Here is an 18,844-nt window from a genome sequence, read left to right on the forward strand (position 1 = left end):
GCTTGCAGTGAGCCGAGATCGCGCCACTGCACTCCAGCACTCTAGTCTGGGAGACAGAGCCAGACTCCGTCTCAAAAAAAAAAAAAGAAATGAGAAAAGCATAGTCTCTGGGAGAAAAATATCTACAATTCTTTAAAACAGAATGTGAACCATGAAATGTCCATACAAATGCATGTGGAAAACTACAAAATACAAAGTGGGAAAATACAAGAATTTGTCTTGCTTCAATGTTTACCTGTGATGTGTCATGTCCCAGGCTTACGCATTCTAATTTCTGAAATGCTAGATATGTAAATAAATCCTTTTTTTTTTTTTTTTGAGAAGCAGTCTCGCTCTGTTGCCCAGGCTGGAGTGCAGTGGCATGATCTTGGCTCACTGCAAGCTCTGCCTCCCGGGTTCACACCATTATCCCGCCTCAGCCTCCTGAGTAGCTGGGACTACAGGCACCCGCCACCACGCCTGGCTAATTTTTTTTTTTTTTTTTGTATTTTTAGTAGAGATGGGGTTTCACCCTGTTAGCCGGGATGGTCTCGATCTCCTGACCTCGTGATCTGCCCGCCTTGGCCTCCCAAAGTGCTGGGATTGCAGGCATGAGCCACCATGCTCAGCCAATAAATCCTTTTCAAAGAGTTTTTACCAAGATGGTATTGTAGAGAGTATGTCAATTGGTAAGCAATCTTTTTACCACATGTGCGTATTCAACCAAATTTATTTTTGAACATTCAGAACACCAGATTATCACAGATTAAAAAGAAAGCACCAAAAATTACTACACATTAATACCTGAGCAGAGACTGAAGGCAAATATTCATCTATTAAACCTACATCATAATGCTGAAACACAGGTAAAAACATTCACAACACACTCTACAGAATATAGTAAGTAGTACTTTTTGTGAATTACAATCACATAAATGTAATAATTTTAATTATACCATATAAAAATACACACAAAATTACACATAAATGTATTTAATATACTATACATTGTACAAAGTACTGGCGATCATGCATGCTTAAATGGAAAGATCTGCAAGGTGACAATCATTTTTTATTATATACTACAGGACAGGTTCCTCTGCACTTGTTAAGTGTTGTTGTTATGCACTGTACTTTCTGGATGGATGAGAAAAAAATTATCAATTTGCAAATAAATGATTACTGAGTCTATCTCAGCCTAACACATAGGTTGTCCTCTATAAATTTTTTAACTATATAAAATAAAAATTGATGCAGGTTGAGAGCCATTTATTTTATTACATACCCTTGCTAAACTACTTTCATGTCAATAAGATCATGTTTTAAGGAAAGACGTTTTCTTTGTATGTGTTTTTAGAGAAATCTATATTTTTGTCTGGCGAGTAGGTAGTGGAGGTAAAATGCAAAAACAATGTGTTGAGTTTACTTTCAAAACTGAAATTGAAAAATATACAACTGTGAGTACACAGAAATGTGGGCATCTTTTATCAGAGACCATGGTTATCCTGTGAATAAAATAATTTGGACTTTACTATAAATTATATCCATTATTTTAAATAAGCATAGTAAAAATGCAAGTCTACATTTTTTTAAAAACTGAAGCCCGTTTTCTCTTGAAACCTTAAAAATATAAAGGAAGAAAAAAGAGAAGGAAAAATGAGGGGAAATAATGTTTTAAAATATACTACATGAATCTGAGTTTATTAATTATTAAAAATCATTATTGTGTAAATTAACCTTATTTGATATATACAAGCCTCAATAATTTCAGAAAGAATGAGCACAAGTCAAAGAATTCATGTCTTTGATAGATTACTCAATAAGACAAAAAATTACATTTGAAGATTAGTTTTTCCAAGTGTGGTAAGTTCAGAACAACAATGCTACCACCTTCTCCTAGAATATTTTTTCAGAAACCTTAGCCAAACTTAATTTTCTACATCTATGTAGCGTAAGTCTTTTTTAATTCAAAAAGAGAACTCTGAAAATTAAGGGAGGCCTCTAGAGCAATAGTTCTGGAAATACTAAAGGAAATACCAGTGAACTTTTATTTTAAACTTTTATTTCACCAACCTCAAAGACAAGGATTTGGGGCCAATTTGAGAGGACCACCCATAATAAAATGTACAGTTATAAAATTGCAGGGCACTCTTTTATCATTTCAAGGCACACTCTGTTTTACCCCAAATGACTGTAAGTTCAAGGTCACAGTGATGATATATATTCAATTTTGGTCTGGTTTCTCATGGGTATATTGTTATATTTATAGCTAGTCATAAGCTTAAGAAACTATAATACAATCACTTCAAAATAATATGTCATTTTTATATTTTTAAAAATGTAAATATGTAACATAATTTCCTAATTTATATACAGTATAAATCGGGAGTTTTTTTTCCACTCCACAGTGGAGGAAGGGAAGGTTATTTCTACCAGTATTCCAACAAATACATATTTGATTATGTAGAAAGCATGATTATATTAAATACAGGCATCTCCTACTTAGAATACAATTATTCAACACAAAAGATGAACTAATTTCAAAGAACAATGTAAACTGAACTTAGGCCTTGTACACCCTCTTTTTACTAATAACACCTATGGTCCCCATTAGAATAAACTGTCACTAAATCAAGGCCAAAGATTTCGATATTTGGCTTTCTGTCCTGCCTCCTTACTTCCAAGGCTATTTATGCAAACTGCATCAACATTACTGGGCAAAGAAATAGTTAGTAATATTAAATTATGGGGAAAACTATATGAGGAACTGAAATTTCCTTAGAATTTTTATGGGGAGAAATTGAAGCATTTAATGCTGATAAAAAATAATTTCTAAGCCTATCATATTTTCTACTTTTCTTCCATGAGAACAACGTATTAATGTTAACACTTTAGTATTAATATCTTGTTTTATAATATTTTCCTTTAAGATATGCATATTAAAAGGTTGTACTATGTTAGGTTCCAGTGGACAAGTTCCTCTGTGAAACATGTGACTATATAAAGAGACTGAATGGAAATACATAAAAAACAAAAGAAATTCCACAGTCAACTTTCAACTACATAAATGAGACACCTGTACTAAAATGGCTTGTACAACAATGTACATCACAAATTAAATCTGAAGCAAGATTACTTCAAATAATTATTTCAACGAATTGCTGAAAGATCATTACTAGGCAAACTTTTACCCAAAATCAGAAAACATTCAAGCAATCACACAAAATAGAACACACTAGGCTACAAATCTTGAATATTTTCAAAGAAAAATTAGGGTATGAAATATAAGTTTTCATGGTTTAAACATTTATTGTAAGTCCTAGATGAAACATACTGAAAAGATTATTTTTGCTTTAATCCCAATATGCTAAGAAAAGTTCATTGGCACAAATATCCAGAGGTATTTTACAGTTTCATTTACCTTTGGTGGCAAAGAGTATTTTGCTAACCGTATGGATACAGTCACATAGTTTCCAATGCACAGCTTTATGCTAAAGAGAATTCAAATGTGTCTCTTTTTTTGCTAAAAAAGGGATGTAAAAAGTCCAATATGAAACAGAACAAGTGCAACATGAAATACAAAATATGCCTATCATGTAGGCTTTTGAACAGTTAATAGCTCTACGTGTTATCTATAAACATTTTTTACTAGTAACATCACTATTGTATAAATATTAAAAACAAAAATGACATTAAAAAATAGCATATGAACTTTACAAAAATGGCTACTTTTAGACTTCCTAAACTAAAATCAGAATTCAAATATGCAAACAAATCTACACTAACTAATCAAAACACACCAACAGATACAGTTTTTCATAAGTGTTCAAAGTTACAATGTACAGAATGAGTACAGACAGATTCTGACTCATATATCAAGTCCTATACAAAGTCTTCAGAAATTAACTGATTAATTGGTATTTCAAAACACAGATTGTTTTTGGCAGCATAACATGCCAAACACTTTCAGAAAGTACTGTACTTTATTTAAAAGTTACCAACTGTAGACAATTAAGACAGCTTAGAATATCACCTTTTGAAGGACACGTTATGAATTTACACTGTTAATGGAAAAACAGCTTGATTACTCTCACAATTTCCAAATTTTATTCTGTTGTCAAAACTAAGTTATTAACAGATAATAAATTCATATAAGTTCTTCTGTACTCAATACAATTTATCAAAAAATGTGAATTCTTGAGCATTTGCAGTACACATATTTGAATTTGGATTACTGACCTTTTCTTTCCTATTATTCTTATTAAAAGTAAAGAATGGGAGTAGCTTCACAGCTTTCCTATTTCCTCAGGCTATTAAACATATTGTGAAAGAATGCATGAGTAATGGGTAAACATAAAAGTTCATTAAAGAATTTAAAACATTCTTAGTTCAAAAAAAACTGGAATAAAATTTTGGCTCCTAATCAACTTACTATGCTGTAGAAGTCCCTTCTACATTTACCTTACTAGGAAAGAAAGTTTTCTGGCAGGGTGTAATTTTATGATACAAATATCTTACTGCTTTCTTATCCTGGCAAATGTCATGCACTCCAAATGGATTTTCCCCAGTAAATTTTACAAAGTATCTTGTTTCCTGTGATATACAAGTTCACAAATCCTACACAATGAGAAAACAAAAAGCAATCATGAAAAATAATCAACAAATGCCTAGTCATAGAAGGTCCCAACACATTTTCATTTTTCCCAAATGATTAATAATAACCAGTTACTAAACTTCAAATGTAGCACTGTAAAGTTTCACACTGAACCTAATAATAATGCAAGACATTATGCTAATTTGGACCTAACACCTAAAATGAAAATGTGGGTCAACTGATTTATCTGGGGGTTCAGAAATCAACAGCCCTAGTTTAATTCATAGTTTCGTGTTTCCTCCATTTCCCAGAGTTTCAAGAACTAAACTGAAAACTGAATTTTACCACCTTTTATTTCCCTTGGCCACAAAGGGTGCTAATAAACAGCAAGATGAAATGAATGCACTATACTAGATGTGAGAAGTCTGAAGAATTAAGAAAAGTATAGGAACTAGGCCAGGCAGTCATGCCTGAAATCCCACTACTTTGGGAGGCCGAGGTGGGAGGATCGCTTGAAACCAGGAGTTCGAGATCAGCTTGGGCAACAAACTGAAACCTCGTCTCTACAAAAAAATTAAAAAGTCAGGCACAGTGGCATGTACCTGTAGTCTCACCTGCTCTGGGAGGCTGAGATGGGAGGATCACATGAGCCAAAGAGTTCAAGGCTGCAGTGAACTATGACCGCCCCATTGGACTCCAACCTGCGTGACAGAATGAGACTCTGTTTCTAAAGAAAAAACATATAGGAACTAAATAATGAACAAAACAAATAATCCACCTCATGTAAGTTTGTGTGTATTGTGGAAATGTGTAGTATCACATGAGTGATAAGACAACCAACAACAAACACTATGCCTATTACAGTTATTTCTTCTTTTTTCCTTACTATATAATCATGTAGATAGTAGTATAGTTCACTCAAGAAGTGGTATTCCATTATATAGATCTGAATTTGTCTAGCCAAAATATGAAAAAATAAAGATTAATCAATATATGATCAATATATATTGAAGAGACTCAAAATCAACATTAACCAGGCACAAATGGCTTTTCTAGAGTCACCACTTTAAATATTTTCATTCTGGTGATAACCAAGAAAAAAAAAAAGAGTTAGCAGAACCTGTTTAATTTCTGGCATAAAAAAGATCCAGGAAAAAAAATAGTGTTAGCAATCTCTACCTATTATCAGTTCCAAATTACAATCAGTAGTAACTTCAAAGGAGGCTTTAGAAATACTAAATTGTACCCAGTGTTTTTCTCTGTACAGACTATATTTGATCTGGTTATCAACAATAGGGTCTAGGAGTTAAGCACAAAACTTACTCATAACTCAACAATTGCTAAATTAGAAGGCATAACAGTTGCTGTAAAAGTTGAGCTCAGAAATTTCCTGAATTAGATAATCTATAACTGCCAATAAATAATTTCATTTTTGTTAACATTGCTAATAGGGCAGTGCTGTTTAACCAGCCAATAATATAGATTGTGGGCATGATGGAAACTGTGTAATTTAAAGGCAAAGGACTTTCCTTTTCTCAAGTGACAGAAACATCCATTTTGCTAATCTTCAAAGAGCCTAACTTCGCATCTCTGGTAGCCAGTTGGGTTTAAAGTGCATGAAGACTCAATGAAGACCCTGTCAAAATGTAAGTGTATACATATGTGTCTGTATATATACATAATATAATGGCTAAAGACCCAACCTACTATTGATTATAAAATGTTTAATTAGAATAGTTTTTGTAGTCCTTAAAATGAAATTTTTTTTGGCATAAATAAGACTTTAGGACTTGGTGATAACTACATTCCCATGAAAATATTTCAGTGAGAATTAGTGTACCTAGTCTGCTGCTTCAAAAAGTAAATGTACGGCCGGGCGTGGTGGCTCACGCCTGTAATCCCAGCACTTTGGGGAGGCAGAGGCGGGCAAATCATGAGGTCAAGAGTTTGAGACCAGCCTAGCCAACATGGTGAAACCCCGTCTCTACTAAAAATACAAAAATTAGCCAGGTGTGGTGGCGGGTGCCTGTAGTCCTAGCTACTCGGGAGGCTGAGGCAGGGGCATCACTTGCACCTGGGAGGTGGAGGTTGCAGTGAGCTGAAATCGCGCCACTACACTCCAGCCTGGTGACAGGGCGAGACTCTGTCTCAAAAACAAACAAACAAACAAACAAACAAAAAGCAAATGTACTACTCACAAATGAGAAATTGAAGCTTGTTACATTCGTGAACAGTACTAACTAAACAAAGAGGTTTTAGAATACATAAACATAATATTTATGGCTACCAATAGAAGATCCAAATTAATGAATTTTCTAAAGTTCTTTCTGTATATGGAACTAAGTCCAAATTCAGAAATAGTTTAAGGACACATGTAATCTGTAACTTGAGATACACTAAAATATCAGGTGAGAGAATAAAAGACGCAATGTGTATCAAAGTTGTTTATAAGTATAGTTAAACATAGGGAGATGTGTCCCTATTTAAATATATACGTGGTATGCCATGGGACAAGTATATAATCTAATAAATTCTCTCTCTTTCCTCTCCAGCTGAAACATATAGCACTTTGTATTTTATCCCTTCTGCTACTTCTCTCAAACAAACAAGCACCTGTCTGCCATATCCCCACCATGAGTTTATCATTTCCCTTTAATGTTCTCAGTAAGTGAAAATATGAATACTGAAAAACACGCTCAAAGCTAGAAAAGACAACAATGGGATCAAACAAACTTAAAACCCTCAGAGATGAGAGCAAGACCCCCTTCAACTGAGGCCAAAATAGCCAGGACCTGATGAAGAACTGAGAAGAGAAGTTAGGTAACTCTCTACAGGCAGTAAGCAGAAGTAACTGTCCACAGGCAGTAACAGCTGAGAGGCTGTAATGGAATCCAGATGCAATGGCAGATAAAATGAAACTCGTGCTCGAGGACATCCCTGGGTACTAACAAGGATACATGTTCACAAGTGCAATGGTGGATCACTGGAAATTTACATGAGAGGCTTTGTGGAATCACTAAAACTTTAGTTGAGAGGATTTGGGCATTTACAGTCTACACATCTAGAAGAACTCTATAAGCCGGGTATGTCTCAGCCTGAGTTTAAGCTATCCTAAGGCAAAGAGTATACTCTTCTGCCTTGCCGATTACCTTCTTCCTACTCTTGTAGCTAAAAGTGAAGTAAATTCTGAAATGAAATAAAATGTTACTCTTATTTGTCAAACAGTAATCCCAGAAGTCACCTAGGCAAATCAAGATTCCACTGTTAAACCTAGTGGCTAATGTCTCCGATTTATTCAGGCGTACTGTTTATACTCTTGCTATTAATGGGTTAACAGTTGTCTACTGTTATTCCATTAATAGCACAATATTATACATCAAATGTGATGTTACCTTGATCATGTTGTTGTTGTTGTTTTTTCCCACAGCAGAAAAAATGGTACAAACTTAAGAGTTTCCAACCACTGGAATTTAGTTATTTTAACAATCCATTATGACCTCAGGCACTTTTGGCAACCATGGTGCAATGAATTGAATCCAATGGTATAAACTAAACAACTGAACTGCTCCAATACCAGGAAGCAAATAGCTATGAGCATTTTTTCTTTACATTTAACAACAGACCTCTTTAATAGTCTCCTGATGTTCACCGAGAATATATAGTAAGATTCATATTTGAAAAATAGCAAGAAAAATTGTTTAAGTTTGAATCATGTTTCCACCCATCAATCTTGCATTGGTTACCAAGAAAACATGTCTCCTTACCATTCAAAGCTCTATTTTCATAGATGTAAGAAGACAAGATCCACTTTGTTCATGGTGGCTGCCAAAAACTAACCAAAGGCTTTCTGTGGCTATTTAACCTTTGAGAAACCAAACAGCTGTAAATTTCATCAGTTATTTAAAGACTTATTTCTTAATAGGTAAACTTTAGCAAATTCAAAATAACCTACTTTTGTGAAAAAAGTTTGATGAAATGAGCAGAATGCTTGCAGTGAGACTGCAAACAATGCTGCATCTACTAAATCTCTCACATCAGACTTCTCGTATGGTTGATAAAACAGACTATTTGATATGCACAGGAGTCCTCAATGATAGTGATCACCATATATTCCTTCATGAATTTTTCAAAAATTATTAGTACATGGATTCCACACCACAAAACAAAACCATGCTTCAACTACTTCCCTCAAACATTACAAAACTAATTTCCTATTTTCAATATTGTAAAAATAGACTTGTCTTCTCCAAAGATCTTGCTGTCCATACTGATGGATCTGTGTGTTCCCTCTTATCACTGGCCCTAAACACATAAATTATCTTCATCATTCCTTAAGTCCAATCTTACATAAAGTTGCATAATGCATGGAGTAAAAGAGGAATGAAGACAAAGCATGGAACCCTATATAAATGTGCTGACCCAAAAGCAATCACACCAACAGCCAGAGGAAGTGGAAATTGTGAAGTAGTCTTCAACAATTTACTGTAAAGAGACAGAGAAATATACATTACTTATGTGAACTACATTGTGAACCAAAATTATATCAATCTTTTATACAGTTTTGGAAAGATAAATATTCTAAGTGAATTTAAATGAATTTTTAATGTTATGAATTTACCTATTCATAATTTTTTTTTTTTTTTTGAGACGGAGTCTTGCTCTGTCACCCAGGCTGGAGTGCAGTGGTGCGATCTCGGCTCACTGCAAGCTCCGCCTCTCGGGTTCACACCATTCTCCTGCCTCAGCCTCCCGAGTAGCTGGGACTACAGGCGCCCGCCACCACGCCCGGCTAATTTTTTGTATTTTTAGTAGAGATGGGGTTTCACTATGTTAGCCAGGATGGTCTCGATCTCCTGACCTTGTGATCCACCGTGCCCGGCCTACTACCTATTCATAATTTTTAAAAAGATCAATACAAGCCATACTTGGCTAGAAAAGAAAAATATTTCTATTTAAAACATAGCCAGTTTTATTTAGTCTTTCTAATTTTAAAAACAGAAAAATACTAACTGGACTTTTATTCAGTAATTCCACTTCTAGAAATTTATCCTAACAAAAATAATCAATAATGTTCAATAAGACATAGCTACAGAAATGTTTCTTTTAACCCTACTTATAAAAAAAAAAACAAACAACCAAAGAACCATCTTACATTCCCAAAACAAGGAGTATAAAGAGAAAAATACTATCAGAAAAGACAATTACCTTTTTACTCTGAAAATAGAGAAACTGAGAATAAGAGGGGTTAAGAAATCTAACTAAAGACAGAGCTATTAAATATTTGGCAGAACCAGGATTTAAACTCCAGGTTGGCCTGATTCTAAAATATCTGCAAATATCTGGCAGAATCAACTGAAAAGACTCCCAGAGCAAACAACAAGTGAATGAAAAATCAGGTTTTATTACAGAAAATTTGAAACTACAAAAGTAGACTAACAGTATAATGAACCCTCATGCAAGCATTACTCAGCCTCAAAAATTATCAAATCATGGCCAATTTTATCTCACCAATATCTCCATCCACTTCTCTTGTTTGCTTTTTGGGAAGAAAATCTTAGATCATGTCTTTATAGGGTTAACTTCATAAAGAAAAAAAATACTGCATTATAGTCTATCAAATAAAACCTATAATTAAGAAAACAAGTATACTTGCATATAAACCATAATACTGTTATGGCTTTACTTTTAGGAATAATTAAATTAATTAGAAATAAATATTTAAATTAATTTAAATAAATTATTAGAAATAAAGGAATATTTAAATTAATTTAGATATAAAGGGGGAAAAAGGCCAAGAACAGATATGAGAAAAAGAAAGATTAAACTACTGTACCTTGATTTTATTGAAACAGTGTAAGTATTTCCAAGAATTGCCATAGTCGGAATAAGGATAAATGCCAAAGGTTTACATGGATCAGGATTAAGTTTAAAATAATACCTATAATATTAAAAAAAAAACCCACAAGTCAACAATGACCTGATCATTTTAAATTATCAGAATCAATAGGATAAATATTGTTAAAGACATTCCAGTAGCAATATGGATATAAGAGAGCTCTAAACAGTTCATGAAATATCTGATAAATAATTTTTGCTCTATCATCTTTGTATCCAAGGTTTTAGAAAGAGAATTATGATCAGAAACTACTAAAGGAAATGAAAATAACCAGTATGAAAGCACTTTCTTTTTATAAGCAGTGTATGTTTAAAACGGCATAAAGTTTTAAAAAAAACAAATTACTTAAAATACATGAGTGCTACTCTATAACAAAAAAGATAAAATGAAGGTTCATAAAGTTAATTGTCCCTTATCTTTTTAAAAATCCAATTCATTTCTTGCATTTACTGACAGTAAAATGTCTATAGCCTTTCAGAATCAAAAATTTGTGCTCCTCAAATAATTCTGACAGCAAATCTGTGAACAAACATCTGGATATTGACTAAAATAAGGAACAGATATAAAAGAAGGATATTAAAATCTAGCAACCTTTGATTTAATTTGAACTTATTTTGGTTCTGCCAACTTAAAAAAATTCCCAGTATTTAGATAACTTGAAAGTTTTATATCATTTTTGAAAACTACATTGAATAGGGGTTCAACTACTACTTGGATGAAGTGGCCTTTTATTTAGCAATTGACCAATGAATAAAAATATAATTCACCCTTTTGGGCTGATTTTTTGAAAAGTTTATATTCCCGAAGTTTACATACACATAGTAAGGGAGAAAATGTGAATGTATTAAAAATAAATTGCTTGAACCCGGAAGGCGGAAGTTGCAGTGAGCTGAGATCGCACCACTGCACTCCAGCCTGGGCAACAAAGCAAGACTCCATCTCAAAAAACTAAAAATAAATAAATAAATAAATAAATTTCAGGTAATGTATAGCTTCCTGTTCCTGAGGAATTTTCATTAACCATTAGGAATCTAGCAAGTCTCTACTTAGGGATATTTATTGTTGGAACCACATAAACAATAATTATATAAATGAAACGCACCTAAGATTCTTTAGCCAATAAATTAGAGAAGGCATGCTGAGTAATACAATCCATGTTAGTAAGTTAATCACAGTACTGTGCATGCGAAGGCTATCTTCTGCATCGTTAGCAGATAAACGAAGATGGTGTATTGAGGAGTCTTTATGATGATTGGATTTCTTTTCACTTCTTCTAGAGTGTTTGGGATTCTATAAAACAATAAAGTAAAAATATCAAGACACTAAACAAAAGTATATTACTTTATTTAGAATCATACTCATTACTTATCAGCTAAATAAGTACATCTTTCCATTACCAAACTGACATAAAATCCTGAAATTATTTTGCTTAAAAATACTTTAAAATAGTTATAAAACCTTTATTCTTTTGACTTGCTAGTTCTACTGCTGAGAATATATCCAAGTAATTATTCAAAATAAAATTTAATAGATAATAAACTTGTAAAAAAATGACATAGGTACTGACAAAAGATGAACTTATAAGTCTTTTAAAATATTCATTAGGTTCACTTTACTTAAATTCATAATACTGTATCTTTTAAGCACTATGAAATCCTAACCTCAAAAAAAAAAAAAAACTCTTATATTTCCCCATGTTCTTTCATTTTAAATTTATGTAGAGTTTTGAAAATAAAACTTACCACAGGCTGGCTATTCTTAAAAGTTGTTAAGCTGGCTTGCAGATGAACAACCTAAGAAAAATAAATTGCTGTTTAATTTTACTTTTATTTTGAAACAAAACGTATAAGCCTTTTGGTATTAAAAATGAGAAGCACTGTAATCTGAAATTTTTAAAATGTAAACCAAAAAGTCATTTAAACATTTAAAAACATTCTTATACAAAACAACAACTACACATGCTGGCTATCATGGATTAAAAAACAAACAAACAAACAAACAAAAGCAACAAACAAATGAACAAAAAAACGGAAACAGAAACAAAACAATACAAACTTCTAGAGTATGGTGGGGCCAGGATATAGCGCTATACCTTTTATAACCTGTAAAAGCCTATGTTTGAATGATGCTTTGTTATAGCATCTTGTAAGTCAAAGATTTCATTACATTCAATATAGTAAAAGGATATAACACATTTCACATATTTTAAGTCTTTGAAAACCAGAACCCAATTATATACAGTGGTGAAATGTTTATAAGAACTGGAAAAAATCTTTAAATTTAATTTATTAGGGTTACTTAAGTATTTAAGAAACCTTTGCTTAGTTGGTCAGTGGTTTGAATTACCTAATTTAAAAAATACTAAAATTATTATTCATAAATGAAAGTAGCCGTAAATAATTTTTTAAGAAGTATATAAATTTCCTTTGGAAAACTGAAAGTAATATATGATATGCATGTATTTACACTTTTAAAAATTTCATTTTTAAGGAAAAAAATAATTATCCACTCTGATGTCAACTGTCTGTTCCTAAGAACAACATGGAGAGAATACACCTGTATTACCTCCTGGATTTTTTTTTTTTTTTTTTTTTTTTTTGCAAAGCTGTCAGCTTTATCAGACGTGTTTTTCACTTCTTCAGTAAAAATATTAGCCTAATTATTTTTATTGTCGTCTTCTGATCCTTCAGCAACATTTATAACATTTTATATTATCTTAGCATGATTAATAGCTTGATCCTACTGACATCACTTTTTGTTTCGTCTCTTACCCATGTTCAAAAAGAGGTGTGAATACAAACTGCCCTAGTAAAATGTTAAAAAAAAAAAAATTTAACACTTGTAAAGACCAAGAAGCAAGCAGAAACAGATTATATCTTCTCCTTTCCCTTTCCTTTTTAACAACAAAAAAACCCCAACTTAGATCAACAATTTCCCTTTTCCAGTTAATTGTATGTAATTTAAATAACTAATTACATTCAAACCCGTTATGTAACAGAGGGTTACTACAGTGTTTATGAGAATTTTTGTTAACAATGCCTACGGGACATCCTACATGTGCCTAATACAAAGCTCAATCATTTTGGCTTTACTGATTTGACATACCTTAAACACATAGTAAAGATAAGAAAGAAGTATGGCTAGTGCTCCACAAGTTGTCCAACTAACTATGATCAAGACAATTGTCAAAAAGGGCAAGTCTGGTGATATCATCTTGATATCTTTAGGAAGTTCAGAGGGTCTGGAATTACAAGAATAAAGTTTAAAATATATATTAACAAATATTTCTATAGTCACATATAAGAAGAAAACAATATAGTACCCTCCCAGTCTCTCTTGCTGATATGCAAATACATAAACAATAAGGTATTTTTTAAATAAAGGCAAGTGGTCCCAAATATTTGATTTTAAGTTCTGTAATGTATTGTGATAACTCCTCTACCATTTTGATAATACTATAGCTGATACTTGTACTACAGGTGAAAAAATGTTACCAAAGATAATCAATAATTATACACTCTGTGCCATACATCTCCAGTCTTGACAGGAGGAGAAACTATGTTCTATTTCTTAAAGCCTAGAGACCACTCAGACCCTTGATGGTGTTACTATCAGAATCCCTATCTGAAACATCTCAGAAGGGTGGAGGAAGAAGCATCACACCCACCATAATCCCCTCTGTGACAGGAAATCACATGACATGTCTGGTAAGGAGGAGTGGCAACGGGCACTAGATTGATGATTTACCAGGAAAGCCTACCAGTAACTTCAGATTCAAACTGTGTCACTGGGCCCATAATAAAACTCTAGGCAATGTTTTTCGAGCTTTTATACATCTCATCTAATCTGATCCTAATATCTGGATTACAGTCTCTTGCCCCCTGGTTTCAATATAGAAGTCAGCATATAAAAGCAATATTATGGGAGAAACAATCCCTCCTGGGAAAGATTCACAACCATGAAATGTAAAACTATCTGTGTAATTTGTCAAACTTTTCTTATTAACTCTTGAGCGCTAAGGTCAAAATCAAATGTAACATTTAACTTGTAATAAATGATTAGCTTTCACAGACATAACTTTGAACACTAACCCATACTTTTGCTAGTTATATATTTTTCCTTAGAAAACAGTTTGGTAAAAATAATTAATTTCAGGTTCCTTATCAAAACATAGATTTCTTCTTAAAGCAATAAGAAAGCTGTTAATCATTCTTTCTTTACCTTTTCAAAGCTAGCCACAGTGAAGAAAGAAGTCTCACAGATGCAGAAGACAGTAGGCCACTCCAGTAGGCAGTACACGTTCCAAACAGAAAGAGAATCAAGGATATCAGGGGGAAACACATACTCTGACTAGTTAAAATGACGGCATCTAATTCTGGTAACAATAATACATCCCACAGTTCTTTAAACCATTTATACCTGTGGAGAAAAGAAAATATAAAAGCAAAAAACCCAACAACTGAAATTTAAGGACTTAATATTTGAGGTGTCTGACTATTCAAGAGAGTCTCTAAAGTTCCATGATACTTAATTTATAATTATACTGAAAAACAAATTTTTAATTCTTTGTATGGAACAAGTCATTTATTTTCCAAGTGAGCCTACTGATCTTTGAAGATCTGCGTTTCAGTATAGCTTTACTAATCTCTATTGATCCTAGTAGAAAGTAATATGTTCTTTTTTTTTTTTAGAAAGCCAAGTTAGTTGTAATGATGGAAAAAAAGATCTACATATTGATGTTTAAACAAAAATCTGAAAATGTGACTAAATTAAGAATGGAATGTTAACTAGGGTAGAGAGGTCTAAAATATACTTTTAAAAGTGATCAGAGAGGCACTGTTTCATCAATACCCTGTAATGATTTGCATTTGAATCTAGGATACTCACAGATCATGGACCATATACACCTATTTACAAACATTAAAGGCAGTCTAAGTTTAGACTGATATACATAAAGTGAATAATTACTTTTGAAATGATACTACTGAAGTAGACATTGATATACTTATTAGACCTTTGCCTAAGAGAAAAAAAAATCCTATTTAATGAAACAAGTCAACTGCCAAATCTGTATGAAAATTTATATTGCATTATGGAACCAAATATAATGTTACATGTAAAACACAATTAAAATCATTATCACAGATAATAAAACTTACCCCAACAGAAACTTAATGATAATTACAAAAGGATCAACTTTGTATGGTTTGGCTTCTTTATCCAACATGGTAGCATATTCTAAGCAACAACCTGGTGATTTAAAAAAAGTTACATGCAATTCACAGTAATTAAGTATGAGATATACTATATCCCACATTCTCTATAACAGCAACATATTTTATGTCAGAGAAAGCAAGGGTCTTCATTACTATCACAGAGACTCTTCTTGAAAGATTAAAAATAGCTGTAATTCAATGGTTCTCATGTTAGAGTACACATTCAATCACTTGTAAAAACAAATTCAGGAAGTCAAAGCTGGGGTTTCACCAGCTGTATTTTCACAAAGCTCCACAAATGATTTAAAAAATTAGCTTTATGGGACAAAATTCTGATATAATTATTCTATTTAACATATACAATTCAGTGGTTTTTAGTATATTCAGAATTGTACATCCATCACCACAGTCTTAGAACACTTTCATTACCCACAAAAGAAAGTTTTCGTTTAACTATTACCCCCCAAAGTCCCATCCTTTGGCAACCAGTAATCTACTTTCCTTCTCTAAAGATAGGCCTATTCTGAACACTTCATATACATGGAATCATAATATGTGGTCTTTTGTGATGGGCTCCTTTCACTTAGCATTTTTCAAGATTCATCCATGTTGTAACATATACCAGTATTTCATTTAATTTGTTTTTAATCAAATTCCTTTTATTCCATTGTATGATTATACTACATTTTATTTTTCCATTCATCAATTGACAGACATTTGGGTTGTTTCTGCTTTTTGGCTGTTATGAATAATACTCCTATGAACATTTGCATATAAGTTTTTGTATGGATATATGCTTTCATTTTTCTTGGTTATATTCCTAGGAATGCAGATGCTGAGTTATGCAATAACTCTGTATTTAGCCATTTGAGGAATTGTCAGACTGTTTTTCACAGTAGCGACACTATTTTACACTCCTACCAGCAGTGTATGAGGGTTCCAGGTTTTCCACATCCTTATTAAAACTTATTATTTGTCTTTTTAAAATTATAGTCGTTCTAGTGGGTATAATCCACAGGTGATTTTTGATAAGCAACCTTGGTTCAGAACTACATATTTAATTGGCTGGATACATAATCCAATACTTAAAGCCTCTAGATTAACCAGCATCAAATATCCCCTAGATGTACATTCTATATGTTTGAGAATCAATTATCAAGTCAGTTGAAACCAAGAAAAATGAGACTTTTTTCAGACTTTCGAAACAAGATAGACATTTATACTCAAGTCTGGTTGATGTCATAGTGTCAGAATAATCTCTTTTTTTTTTTTGAGAAAGAGTCTCATTCTGTCACCAGGCTGGAGTGCAGTGGCGAGATGTTGGCTCACGGCAACCTCTGCCTCCCGGGTTCACGCCATTCTCCTGCCTCAGCCTCCAGAGTAGCTGGGACTACAGGCACGTGCCACCACGCCTGGCTAATTTTTTTTTGTATTTTTTTTTTAGTAGAGATGGGGTTTCACTGTGTTAGCTAGGATGGTCTGGATCTCCCAACCTCGTGATCCGCCCGCCTCAGCCTCCCAAAGTGCTGGGATTACAGGCGTGAGCCATCACACCCAGCCAGAATAATCTCTTAATTAAAAGGCTGGGTCTGGCACAGATCAACTGAATATTGCTTACCGCTTCCTGGAATATAGGTTAAATCAGGTTAAAATTAACACTAAAGGCAGACTTGAAGTTGTATAAAAGTAACTGAAGGGCACTAAGTAGCTGTAGAAAGATTTGAGTGGAGGGGATTTATGGACTGCTGCTTTAATATATTCAGGCCAAACTCTTTTTTCCCAGCTCCTGCCTCCCTTAATCACTGTCCAAGCCCAACGAAACAAAGTTTTAGCCTCCTGGGAAACTAATAACTGCTATACTCCAGGGAAGGTTTTGTCCATTGTACTACAGTTTCTACATCTGCTTCTCCAGATCCATTCTCCACCCCTCACTTTTTCCTGAATTCTGGGAGGCTGACTTTTATGGACTGGCTTCTAGGTAAGTTCAGGAATTAAGAGGTATCAGCAGATAGGAGGGTAGGAGTAAATAAGATTAGTGTATGTATTTCCTCATCTTTTTCCTGCTGAGCCACAGGTTGGCAGTGGCTGTAGTATTCCTGCACCCAAGGCTACAGCTCCAGGAATATTATCCACTCCTAGAGCCCTCTAGGTTTGTTCCTTCTCTTGTCCTGGTACCTTGGAGTACCAGCTGGCTCTGTTACTAGTTTAGCATCTTATCATTTCTTGTTGGTTTCTCTTAACCCTGCATATACCTTTGAAATAGTCCATTAAAATCTCAGTTATTCCATTCAGTATGCCAGGATCTAACTGACACAGTTGATACAGCTCAAATATTACAATAAATGCCTACTGTGTGCTTGGCACTATCTTAGGCACTAGGAATAGAATGGAGAACAAGATCAGGCTCTACATTTTAAGAAGTCTTCAGACTACAGAAAGAAAACTTCAAGTGCCAGGGTATAAAATGGAGAAAACAAGTGAGGAATTTTCTTGGGGATGTCTTAAAACTTAAGAGGATCCCAAACTCTTGCAAATTTGGGAGAGAGGGACGATAAATTTAAGAAATCATCTGTCTTGTTTAGCCACATGTAGGATGAAAAGGCAGCAATGAAGCATTGGCTGTTGGAAGGAAGGAGGGAAGGAGGAAGGAACAACGGACGGACAGAAGGAAGGAAAAATGGAAGGAAGGGAGGAAGGGAGGGAAAGAGGAAGACAAAAAAAAGAGATGGGACGGGAAGGAAGGGAAGAAAGAAAAGGAAACAAACTAGGATGACAAGGAAGGAAATTAGGGAGTGCGTGTCTCTTAATAGAAGTATACATATTATGAATGATTCTTGCAGCAGCAGCAGCAAAAAAAGAACAGGGATGGGGATCGGTGGGAAATAACGTGAATCTGATCACACCTATTGCTCTAATTATCAATTTATAGAAAATAGAAAAACATGTTCAACTCCACCAAGGGGATGGAATCAGTAAACTCCAAACATAGAAAATGCAAAAGTATAAAAAAGTTTTATTTGATAAATTATAAGGGGAGAAAAAGAGATGGAGAACAGACCCTACAGATAAAGAAACAATTCAGTTTTGACAATGAAAGTTGTCAGAATCAAAATGGAGTCACTATTTTTGTTTTGTTTTGTTTTTTGTTTTGTTTTTAAA

At 33.5% G+C, this 18,844-nt stretch overlaps 1 protein-coding gene across 10 annotated transcripts in view; it reads right to left on the reverse strand.

Moving 5' to 3' along the window:
* Positions 1-691: 691 nt before the first annotated feature.
* PGAP1 (post-GPI attachment to proteins inositol deacylase 1) overlaps positions 692-18,844 on the reverse strand; it is an 87,597-nt gene continuing 69,444 nt past the window's right edge. Inside the window, exons 21-30 of one of the 10 annotated variants that reach the window (XR_010122868.1) lie at positions 15,629-15,719; positions 14,691-14,888; positions 13,575-13,710; positions 12,212-12,262; positions 11,572-11,759; positions 10,407-10,511; positions 8,993-9,055; positions 6,154-6,209; positions 5,188-5,274; positions 4,581-4,596 (exon numbers count right to left, since the gene is read on the reverse strand). Coding sequence is in view for 6 of the 10 variants with exons in the window: in XM_063647778.1 (XP_063503848.1) it covers positions 4,520-4,596; positions 6,154-6,209; positions 8,993-9,055; positions 10,407-10,511; positions 11,572-11,759; positions 12,212-12,262; positions 13,575-13,710; positions 14,691-14,888; positions 15,629-15,719 (965 nt within the window). In the remaining 4 variants the exon portion in view is untranslated. Of the gene's footprint in view, positions 9,056-10,406; positions 10,512-11,571; positions 11,760-12,211; positions 12,263-13,574; positions 13,711-14,690; positions 14,889-15,628; positions 15,720-18,844 lie in introns of all 10 variants that reach the window. The other 9 variants (XM_054479043.2, XM_063647778.1, XM_063647779.1 and 6 more) reach the window with 9 other exon arrangements.

Source organism: Pongo pygmaeus, chromosome 11, assembly GCF_028885625.2.
Source record: "Pongo pygmaeus isolate AG05252 chromosome 11, NHGRI_mPonPyg2-v2.0_pri, whole genome shotgun sequence".
Lineage (NCBI taxonomy): Eukaryota > Metazoa > Chordata > Mammalia > Primates > Hominidae > Pongo > Pongo pygmaeus.